Source organism: Chiloscyllium plagiosum, chromosome 2 (genome assembly GCF_004010195.1).
Source record: "Chiloscyllium plagiosum isolate BGI_BamShark_2017 chromosome 2, ASM401019v2, whole genome shotgun sequence".
In the NCBI taxonomy this organism is placed as follows: domain Eukaryota; kingdom Metazoa; phylum Chordata; class Chondrichthyes; order Orectolobiformes; family Hemiscylliidae; genus Chiloscyllium; species Chiloscyllium plagiosum.
The window spans coordinates 35,263,822-35,275,250 of NC_057711.1; the positions used below are offsets into that span (position 1 = coordinate 35,263,822).

Genomic DNA, 11,429 nt, shown 5'->3' on the forward strand with positions numbered 1-11,429 from the left:
TAAGGTCAGTACAGTTGTGGATAGTGCCAAAGGATGTTGTAGGTTACAGGATATAGATAAGCTGCAGAAGTGGGTTGGGAGGTGGCAAACAGGGTTTAATGCAGAAAAATATGAGGTAATTGTTCAGTCACTGCATTATAGGAAGGATGTGGAAGCTTTGGAAAGGGTTCAGAGGGGATTTACTAGGATGTTGCCTGGTATGGAGGGAAAATCATACGAGGAAAGATTGAGGGACTTGAGCTGTAATCGTTAGAGAGAAGGTTGAGAGGTGACTGAATTGAGACAAGATAATCAGAGGGTTAGATCAGTAGACAGTGACAGCCTTTTTCCTTAGATGGAAATGGCTAGCAGGAGAGGGCATGGCTTCATATTGAGGGGTGATAGATACAGGACAGATGTTAGAGGTAGTTTCTTTATTCAGAGAGTAGTAGGGGCATTGAACGCATTCCTGCGGCAGTAGTAGATGGGCATTTAAATGGTTATCGGATAGGCATATGGACAAACATGGAATACTGTAAGTTAGATGGGCTTCAGATTGGTTTCGTAGGACGGCGCAACATCAAGGGCCGAAGGGCCTGTACTGCGCTGTAATGTTTTCTGATCTATGACTGACAGCTTAATGTTGCTGAACACAAATGCTGCAAGAAGGTTAGAAAGGGGGACAAGTGAGGAGAGGAAGTGGCGATTTTGATAAGGGATAGCTTACTGCTGTACTTAGGGAGAATATTCCTTGGAATACATCCAGGGAAGTTATTTGGGCGGAGCTGAGAAATAAGAAAGGGATGATCACCTTATTGGGATTGTATTATAGACCACCTAATAGCGGGACATTGAGGAGGAAATTTGTAAGGCATTTTCAGTTATCTGTAAGAATAATACAGTGGCTATGGGTGGGGGATTTTAACTTTACAAACAGACTGAGACTGCTGTACTGTTAAGGGTTTAGATAGAGAGGAATTTGTTAAGTGTGTACAAGCAAAGTTTCTGATTCAGTATGTGGATGTACTATTAGAGAAGGGGCAAAATGTGATCTACTCTTGGGAAATAAAGCAGGTCAGGTGATTAAGGTGTCAGTGGGGGAGCGCTTTGGGACCAGCGACCCTAATTTTATTAGTTTTAAAATAGGGATAGAAAGGGATAGAATGGATCTAAAAGTTGGAGTTCTAAATTGGAGGAAGACTAGTTTTGACGGTATTAGGCAAAAACTTTCAAAAACTGATTGGGGGCATATGTTTGCAGGTAAAGGGATGGCTGGAAAATGAGAAGCCTTTAAAAATGAGATAACAAGAGTACAGAGACAGTATATTGCTGTTAGGGTGAAAGGAAAGGACTTGCTCTCTAGTTGGCTCCTTGACATATTGGTTGAGGAAACCATCTGTCATACATTCCAGGAAATCCTCCTCCATCGCACTGCTACCAGTTTGGTTAGTCCAATCAATGTGTAGATTGAAGTCATTCATAATAACTGCTGTACCTTTCTGCATCCATCTCACTTCCTGTTTGATGCCATCCCCAACATCAGAATTACTGTTTGGTGATGTGTGCGCAATTTTGGTGTTTTGCAGTCTACCCATACAGATTCCACATTGTCCAGGCTAATGTCCTCCCTTACTACAGTGTTAATCTCCTTCTTAACCAACAACACTACCCCAACTCCCTTTACATCTATCTTTCCTGAAAACTGAATAACCCTGGATATTGAGTTCCCATTCTTGGTCACCATGGAGCCAGATTTCCATAATCCCAATTTACATCATATCCATTAATAACTGTCTGCACAGTTAATTCATCCACTTTGTCTCAATGGGTAGCATTTGTAATAAAGTCTTCAGACTTTTTGACATTTATTACCCATTTAGAAAAATAATATATTGTGGCCTTTTTTGATTTTTGTCTTTGGTGACTCTGCCTTCCACTTTTCCCCCCTATCCGGTCTTTTGTTTTTGTCCCCACTTTTACTTCCCTCAGTTCCTGTGTTGGTTCCCACCATCCTGCCATATTAGTTTGAAACCTCCCCAACAGCACCAGCAAACACTCCCCAGGACATAGTTTGCATATGGACAGGACTGGAACCAGTCTGGTTGGCACTGGTCCCACCTCCCCAAGAACTGGTTCCAATGCCAAGGAATTTGAATCCCCATCTCTTGCACCATCCCTCAAGTCAGTTTTGGGTTTTCATTAAGTTTTCAAAAAAAAAACTCAGGTGGCTGATACCACTTACTGTTCACCCCTAGTTCATGCCTGCCACTAGACGGAGAGAACTCCTCAACCATTTAGTTCCAGCTTTTTAATTTTGTACCTGCTAGTAGCCCACACCACCTAATCAGTGTTTAGTACTGGGCTGAAAAACCATCCTGTTTACAGGGGTAATAAATATGCCATATTTGCATATAACGTCCTTACTGTGGGGAACGGGCTTACATAGATCATTGAAAAGGCCTGTCACCCCACATTTGAGCCAACCACGATGCCATTCTAAACTAATCAAATCTGCCTACACATGATCCATAATCTGTTTAAATGCTTCTTAAACATTGTTATTGCATCCATCTCTATCATCTCCCACGACAGGAAGTTCTAGGCACCTATCACTCTGTATAAAAAACAACTTTCCTCACATCTCAAACATTTCCCCCTTCTTACCTTAAAGATATGCTCCCTCGCATCGGATATTTCCATCCTACGGAAAAGACTCCCAACTATCCACCCTCTCCATGGCTCTCAATTTTAGATACTTCTATCAGCTGGTCCATCGACCTCTCATACTCTCAGAAAAATCCAAGATTGTCCAACACTCCAATCCAGGCAACATCCTGGTAAACCTCTTTTGCACCCTCTACAAAGCTTTCACATCTTTCTGATAGTGTAGTGATCAGATTTACACAAAAATCCAAAAATGTGCCTAATCAAATTCTTATACAGCTTCAGAAGTGAGTTATAGCAAGATTTTACCTTTGTGATTAGCGGACAGATACAGCTGCAACAAAATTTGCTGGTTTCTTCAATACCTTGAAATTTGGCAGAAACACCTTTTGTAGTATTGCCACTAAGCTATTCAAACAGATAAATTCTAGATTCAAAAATGTATTCCGTGCCATCACTTTACTCAGAACTTCCTCCAAGTCAACATCGAGATATTGATTCTATAGTTGTGGAAGAGGCTGTAGTTGATTTCATGGTGACTCGATTTTGTTTTAACTGTGAACTTGGCACAAATATCTGGACCGGAGCACTATTGAAAAGAAAACTGCTGTGCATTTTCGCATTTTTCATTAACAGATTCGGCCTTCCTAATTACTAAACGGGATTTAATAATTGAGATAATGATTACAAAAAAAAGGCATAAGTTTCAGGGAAACAATAGGAGAGAGAGAGAGAGAGAGAGAGAGAGAGAGAAGTTGACATACCAACATGCAAAATTGACTTCATCACCTCCCAAGTGAACATAAGCATCTGGAAACACCAAGCTGATCTCTTTAAAGAGTTGATTCAAAAATTCATAGGTTGTATTTAAAGAAGGATTTATCGGTCCAAATGTTCCAGAAAACTTCTCACCATTATAACATGGAGTAAGCAGGTTTTTTATGCCTAGACAATAAGGAAGAGGAAGTTTATATTACTGCAAAGTCAGCACAACTGTTCATTTCAAAATTATGCAACTATATTCTTCTCAACTTGAAAAAAACTACTTATATAAAGACAGCAGAATTTTTTTTGTTCTGTTTCCCAACATGACCTTTAAATTGAGGGAACGGAGGACAAATTACTGACATGGCTGGGAAATTGGTCGAGTGGCAGATGACAAAGTATGAATAATAAATAGGTAACCAAACTGGCATGATATGTCCATGAGTGTCCCACAAGCACCCATGTTATTATTCAATTATTCACATTATTAATTACTTGGAGAATGGGATTAAACGATAATTCTTTGCCAATGTGCTGTTGACACAAAGTCAGGCAGAGTGCGAGCGAGAGAGAGCGTGCGGAGATAATAGCACAAAATTAGAAAGGAACATTGATAAACCAAGTAAATGGGCAAAACAACAGCAAATGGAGTTCATTACAAGGGAGTGGTTATCCATTTTGGAGCAAAGTATCCCAATCTACCTTTATGATGGTGTTACATTACATATGGTAGATGTCCAAAGACACTTGGGAGTTCAGGTGTATAGATCTTAAAATGCCATAAACAGATGCAGAAAATAATCAAGAAAGTTACTGGAATGATGACCTTTATATCTAGAGGACTTTATGAAAAGGATGCAGACGTTATGCTGCAATTTTATAAAACACTGGTTTGGCCCCATTTGGAGGACTGAGAGCAGATCTGGGTATCTCACTTTAAAAAGGAGCCTTGAAGGGAGTGAAATGTAGGTTTACAAATACGATGACCTTAACCCCTGAAGTCCAAGTAAATTATGAGGACAGATTATATAGTGTGGTCTTCTTTAAAATTTAGAAGGTTAAGGATTGATCTGATCAAATTCTTCAAAATTATAACAGAAAAAGACGGTAGACAAAGATAAACTACTGCCTCCGACTGGAGGCTTTAGAACTAAGGGGTATATTCTAAAATGTAGGGCTAGACCATTCAGGAGGGAAGTTAGGAAGCACTTCTACACACAAAGGGCACCCGGTGCTAGATCAGTTGTTAGTTTTAAATCTTCAGATACATATTTAAGCAAAAAAAAAGGTTAAACGATATGAGCCATAGGTAGACACAGAACCTCGGCTATCCAAACATCAATTATCCGAATTTTGGATTATTCAAAGAAGATCTCAAGGTCCTGTAAAAAGGTTACATCAAAAGAGGTATTACCGACACTGGTGCAACGATTGCAATCAGGCAGAATTGCCAAAAATATCCGTATTTGCTAAGTCGTAACTAATTTTAAGGTAGTATTAAAAATTACTTCATGTTAGATATAATTATTTTGACTCTTCTACCTGCTGAGAGGCATAATGTTGCATCTAAAGATATATTCATCCAAGATTGATAAAACTGACACCAATAGTATACATTTAATAGATGCCTCATTTGAAGTGTACATGAAGCAGTGGAGCAAAGAAACACAAGCCCCTCAAGCAACAGCAACTAGATATTTTCTTCAAAAAAAATAACAACCAACCTCCACCTCAATTAATTTTATTTACACAAAAAGTGATTTCATTTGTAAAATATCATGAATTTTTAAGCAATATCCAGTGTTTGTATACATTTTAATCAATTGAATAAAATAAAAACTCTGTAAACATGCATTTTTACATAATTATGTTCAGTATGGCTTCCTTTGTTTATGCTCAGATCAGTTATCCAAACAAAATACTCCCCGCCTGTCTCGTTCAGATATTCAAGGCTGTTCAGTATATAGATTTAGATGGCAGATCAGACTTGGTCTTATTAAATGGAAAAACAGGCTCAAGAGGCTGAATTACCCTACTCCTGATTCTTTAAACACTGTTCTAAGAGTATCAAACAAAGTTTCCTGAAGAAGGGCTTATGCCCGAAACATCGATTCTCCTGCTCCTTGGATGCTGCCTGACCTGCTGCGCTTTTCCAGCAACATTTTTCAGCTCTGATCTCCAGCATCTGCAGTCCTCACTTTCTCCTAAAAGATTTAGGTTAGGCCAGCATGGCTACATGTAAAGGATGGCACTGCCACTTTGCCTCAAATGTTATAACTACAAAAGTAGCCCCTTTCCTCCTTTTCTGTAACATTGTTCAGACAAAAGTATGAAGCGAAAGTTGATTATGGCACATGGGATTAAACATCTGGGGGGGTGGATGGTGAAGTGAAAGGGCAATATTTTACTGTGTCACTTCACGATCCATTATGTAGGCTTTAACCTACAGTTTTTACATTTTTTTGAAAGTTAATATGCTGATAAACATTTAAAAAAGAAATACTGAGGACACTTTTGTAGTGACTTTTTTTCCAAAACTGTGGGACCAAAATTTTGGAAATTGAAGTGTTCTAATCTGGAACCTTATGTGCACCTTTTCTTCTTCGCCAATTATCACTCCCAAGAGAGCAATGAATTACCATATATTCGTATTCTAATACTAATTCTCAGACAACTAAGTCTCTTCACCCTCTCTGTACCTGGCTTTAGAACTGGAATGCAATGCAAGAATAGTTCTCAAAAAAAAAAACGCTGACCCCGAGCACTGAAGGACGTAGATTGCTAAGCTCAGCTGCATCCCTTCTCCTGGCTAGGGGTGGTTGACCTTTGGATAGTTTTTATTTAACATAAATATACCTGTCTAAAATTAATTTTCCTTTCACTAAAAATATCCAAAATATTCTGATAAACCAATTCCAGTTTTGTTTTAGATGAAGGAAAGTTCAAGTTTCTGCAAATAAAGTTAAGAAAATCTCCAGATTCTGAAAACGGATTACAAATACATCTCAGTACAAACAGGCTGTGTTGTCTAAAGTTCCAAAAATCAGGATGAACTACAACTGACTAATACGTTTACCAACATCCTGAACTGTATTGTTTAGAAAAAGGCCTTTGTCAACTAATAAAATTACAAAAAGAGGCAAAATTGTTTAGTTAGGTATTAATCACTCACCTCTCCAAGACTGTGTGTGCCCAGGGGTGTCAAACTCTGGGATGACCCGAATCCCTCTCTCACGAGCATACTCAATAACCATTTTCACATCTGCCAATGTATAAATGTGTGTGACTGGATGGTACGCACCCTACAAAATATAAAGGGAGGGGGCCAAGAACAGTGGGTCAGTACTAAACATCAGAAAAAAATTGCAGCTGAACAAGAATACCAACTAAAAAGAGAGTTTTGATATATTTCATTCAGACTTTTAAAGAAAGGTAAAAAAGTGAGAAAAAAAATTGATAGACTGGGACTATATTCATTGAAATTTAACAGAATGCGTTGGGGAGAATCTTGTAGAAACATAAAATTATGTTTCCACTGGCAGATGAAACTAGAATTAGGGGGCATAGCCTCAAAATGAGAGGTGTCAGACCTAGGATTAAAGTCGAAGATGAGCTTTACCCAAAAGGGTTGTGAATCTGTGGAATTCCCTATCCAGTAAAGCAGTTGAGGCTGCCTCATTGAATGTTTAAAGCAAAGATAGACTTTTGAACAGTAAAGGAATTAAGGGTTATGGTAAATATTTGGGTACGTGGATCTAAATCCACAAAAAGATTATCCATGATCTTGTTGAATGGCAGAGCAGGCTTGAGGGGCCAGATGGCCTACTTTCTTAAGTACTTAAACATCCCCTTCAAAACACTGCACTTAGCAAAGCAAATATTCTACTGAACAGTATTAATAAAACAGTATTAATAAAACATGTCTGGTGGATATGGAGTCAGATTCTACTTCATAGAGAAATGGAAAGATGATGGACTACAGAGCAAGGACAAAGATATTTTTTCTTAAATGGAGGTTAATGGCAAGTATTCATTGCAAAGAAAAAAAAGAATTCAGATATTTCAATAGAAACACCACCAAAAGAATGAGGCAAAACAAAGTTATAGATTCTAAAGAACAGCCAAGGGAACCAATGCAAAACTAGAGACTTCAAATTTGCTTCAGGATAGGACTGGAATATATAGGAAGCTAGAAAGAAGGGCAAGACTATGAAGCAGCTTGCAACATGGAGGATAAGAATTTTGTGTGTGCTTGACCTACATTGCATCCTGTATCCAATGGGCAGAGGGTGATGTTTTCCCACATTCAAATAAATTCAAGAGAGGTACATAACTGGTTTAACCATTATTGCCAAATTTGGATAGACTGTATTACGTACCATGAGCCTTTGCTATCCAGGATGATTCAGTTGTGGAAAAGCAAGCTGGTTTGACAGAAATAATTTCTAGCTTCTTGCCACCACTATTGACACACAGTCAATAAACTGCCCTTTAACTATAAAAAAAATCCAAACAGCAGATGAATTTTGACACCAAGAAAACTTGCTCCACTGTTTGCTGACGATTGCTTAACAAGTTAGAACATCCATCCTTCACTTTACCAAACCAGAACCCATGCCTTCCTTCAGATTCACACATCACCCCATACACTAAGCTCACAACAACAGGTTCTATTCCTACTAACCAAACAAAGTCACTATTCTGTCTGTCAAATTGCAGAACAGTTGTCCAGCAATGGGTTAGATGAAAATATATAAAGTTAAAGTCCAGAAACAGAAGTGGTGTAAGGTATCACTTTCGTCACAAAACTAGAAAAGGCTGGTCCTCAGAACTGAATGCAATAATTATACTTCATCCATCTCAAGCTATGGTGGTGGTTTAAATGAAGCAGCAGAACGAATGTCTATTCCTTATTCAACTGATTACAATTCAAGAGAGCTGTTACATACACTTAAAAGGTTACTGGGCTTTAGTGCTTATCACCCAGTGTAGCACTCCATGGCAAGTCAAATGAGGTGGATTTGAATACTTCTACAGAGGTGGCTTTCCAACACAATTTATCAAAATTGATATAAATTAAAAATATACAGAATAAAGTAATTACAAGGCAAAAAAAGGTGCAGATTAATGTTTGAACATAATTTCACTTTACTTTGCTTTACTACAGACTTCTACAACATAGCAGAATCAGTTAGAAATCTTTTCCCCATTAGGAAATAGCAAGGTAACTTTACGGGTTCGTCTGATATTGAAAATTAACAAAGTCAATAGGAGCAGAACTTCTATACTGTTGCATCAATTGTAGAATCATAATTATATACAATTTGCACTGAGCCAAAGTTTAGGTTGCTTGATGACCATGTTGAGCACCAAGCTGGTCAGTATAAAAAGGTTGTCAGTTATGTAGGAAATGTAATCTTTTTTAGCACATATACATTGAACTGTATAAGTTACTTTGCAATCAGAAAGCTGTATTTAAAGTAGCAATTTTTAAAAAATTGTAAAAAATGCCTTTACTAACCTGTGCACTCAGCTCAGGGAAGCTGATACTTTGATAAGGGAATGATGGGTCATCCACAATATGCCAATGGAAAACATTAAACTTATTGAATGACATAGCCTCCTGGAATAAGCAAAAAGCACCAGAACTGTGAGGTAGAGCTTCTAAAACCTACAACAGTTAACTTTAGCCACTTTATTGCTTATGCTAATCAAATGGATATTAACATTAGCACAGAAAGCTATAAAGAGGTGGTAATATTTAATAAAAAATATGGCTGAGACAGAAATGGCCAAAATCAGACTAGTCATGGAACCACTTAAATCATTGTAAAGAAAAACCACAAATCTTATTTCACAATTGAGCATAAAGTTAAAGCTATAATTTTAATAGCTGGCGTGTTTTCTTTTAAAAGCTATTCTCCAAATTATAGCATTGATGCCGACTCTTTGGTGTGGAGCTGCAAGTCCTTTAGAAAAAGTGCAAGTAGCTTTATCTAATGCTACACCTTTAAACATTTGTTCTAAGAAACATTTGTTCTAAGACATTCAATCAAAGCTTTAGATCCACGATGTAAAAAAGATTGGATCAACGCAATATGAGTTTATTAAATACAGGCAGAAGACAGGACATGTAAACCCCTATAAATATATCTGATTTTGCGTGTCCATTACATGTATATTTTATATTCTCCAAAGTCTCCGTTGCTTCTTACAGTTCTGGTGAAGTGGGATTACAAACGCGTGAATAGAATGGGAGACAAAGGGCTATTTTTCTTAAGCAGTGGAGATTTAGAGGAGATATTTGAAATCTCTCCCTGAACGTACTTGAGGAGATAGATTTTTAGAAATATCAGGGAGCTGGTTGCTTTGCTGAACTGACATAAGAGGAGTTGCGGTCTTGGGCAGATCAGCCATGTTGAATAGCAGACCAGACTTGAAGCACCTACTCGTCTACTCTTGAACCTACTTCTTATATTCTTAAAATCATAAGGGTTCATGGAGTAAACTAGAGAGATTACTTGCATTGTAGGAAGGGTAATTTGTGATTTGTTTTTCCAGTGCTACTCTATGATTGTAGAACTCTGATGTGGTTTTCAAAAGCAAAATTGGCACTGAAGAATTTCAACAGGTCAGAAACTAGAGCTAGACAAACCTCTCAATTATCTCACCTTCAAAAAAAAGGAAATTACCAGGCATATTGCCGATTTCTGATTTCCATTTCAGATTCAAAGTTCTTTCTCCCTTAGCTTTAAATATAATATCCCAGTTTTAGAACTACAAATTATAAAATGCACGGAGGAGGAGTTTACTAACATTCACTAGGAGGTACTCACCAAGGTTTCAAGGATTACTTTAAGAGGTAAATAGTGTCGCGATGTATCAAGTAAAATTCCTCTATGAGCAAATCTTGGAGAATCCAAAATCTGAGTTTTATTAATGAGAGGCTGAAAGAGCACAAAGGTATTTTGAATAAGTGGAAAAATTAGTACAGATTTTTCAGTTGAAGAAGCCCCAACTCCCTCAATGAGGCTAAAAATCACACAACAGCAGGTTACAGTCCAAAAGGCTTATAACCTGGTGTCATGAGATTATTAACTTCGTCCACCCCAGTCCAACACCGGCACGTCCACCTCAATGAGAACACATTCAAAATAGTGAATAGTTCCTTTTACAGAGCACTGTCCATAATCAGATTATCAGATCTGAACAAGGGTGGGGTGGGTGTGTTCCTTTTCCTAATTCTGCTGATCATATCACTGCAGCTTACTCAGAAGCTTTTATCAGGCAACCACCATAACTTGAAAGATTCTTGGTTCTTTTCAATCTCAAAATCTGTTACTACTTCCAAAAAGCAGCATTGTGAATGTAAGGTTGTTCACTGAGCTGGAAGGCTCATTTTCGGACATTTCATCACTATACTAGGTAACATCATCAGTAAGCCTCCAGTGAAGCACAGGTATTATGGCCCACTTTCTATTTAGGTGTTTAAGTTTCCTTGGATTGGTGATGTCATTTCCTATTCTTTTCTCAGGACGACAGATGGGATCCAAATTGGTGCATTTATTGATAGCATTCCGGTTGGAATATTATGCTTCTAGAAATTCTCTTGCATGTCTCTGCTTGGCTTTTCCTGAAGGGCTTATGCCCGAAACGTCGATTCTCCTGTTCCCTGGATGCTGCCTGACCTGCTGTGCTTTTCCAGCAACACATTTTAAGCGGCATTTGGATAGGTACATGGATGGGTACTTAATCTAGGTTAGATGTTCAGCACAACATCGTGGGCCGAAGAGCCTGTTCTGTGCTGTATTGTTCTATGTTCTATTTTCAGTGCTTGTCACTTCAATCCCAGGGCATCAATGTGGACTTCAACAGTTTCCTCATTTCCCCTTCCCCCACCTCACCCTAGTTCCAAACTTCCAGCTCAGCATTGTCTGTCCCCATGACATGTCTGGACTTGTCCTACCTGCCTATCTCCTTTTCCACCTATCCACTCCACCCTCTCCTCCCTGACCTATCAC

The 11,429-nt window shown here is 38.3% G+C and overlaps 1 protein-coding gene across 2 annotated transcripts in view; it reads right to left on the bottom strand.

Annotated features, from left to right (window-relative positions):
• The window catches only part of hexb (hexosaminidase B (beta polypeptide)), a 44,554-nt gene that overhangs the window by 22,567 nt on the left and 10,558 nt on the right, over nt 1–11,429 (bottom strand). For both annotated transcript variants that reach the window (XM_043707509.1, XM_043707515.1), the window contains exons 4-7: nt 10,245–10,355; nt 8,930–9,031; nt 6,581–6,710; nt 3,408–3,588 (exon numbers count right to left, since the gene is read on the bottom strand). In XM_043707509.1, the coding sequence (XP_043563444.1) occupies nt 3,408–3,588; nt 6,581–6,710; nt 8,930–9,031; nt 10,245–10,355 (524 nt within the window). The remainder of the gene's footprint in view (nt 1–3,407; nt 3,589–6,580; nt 6,711–8,929; nt 9,032–10,244; nt 10,356–11,429) is intronic.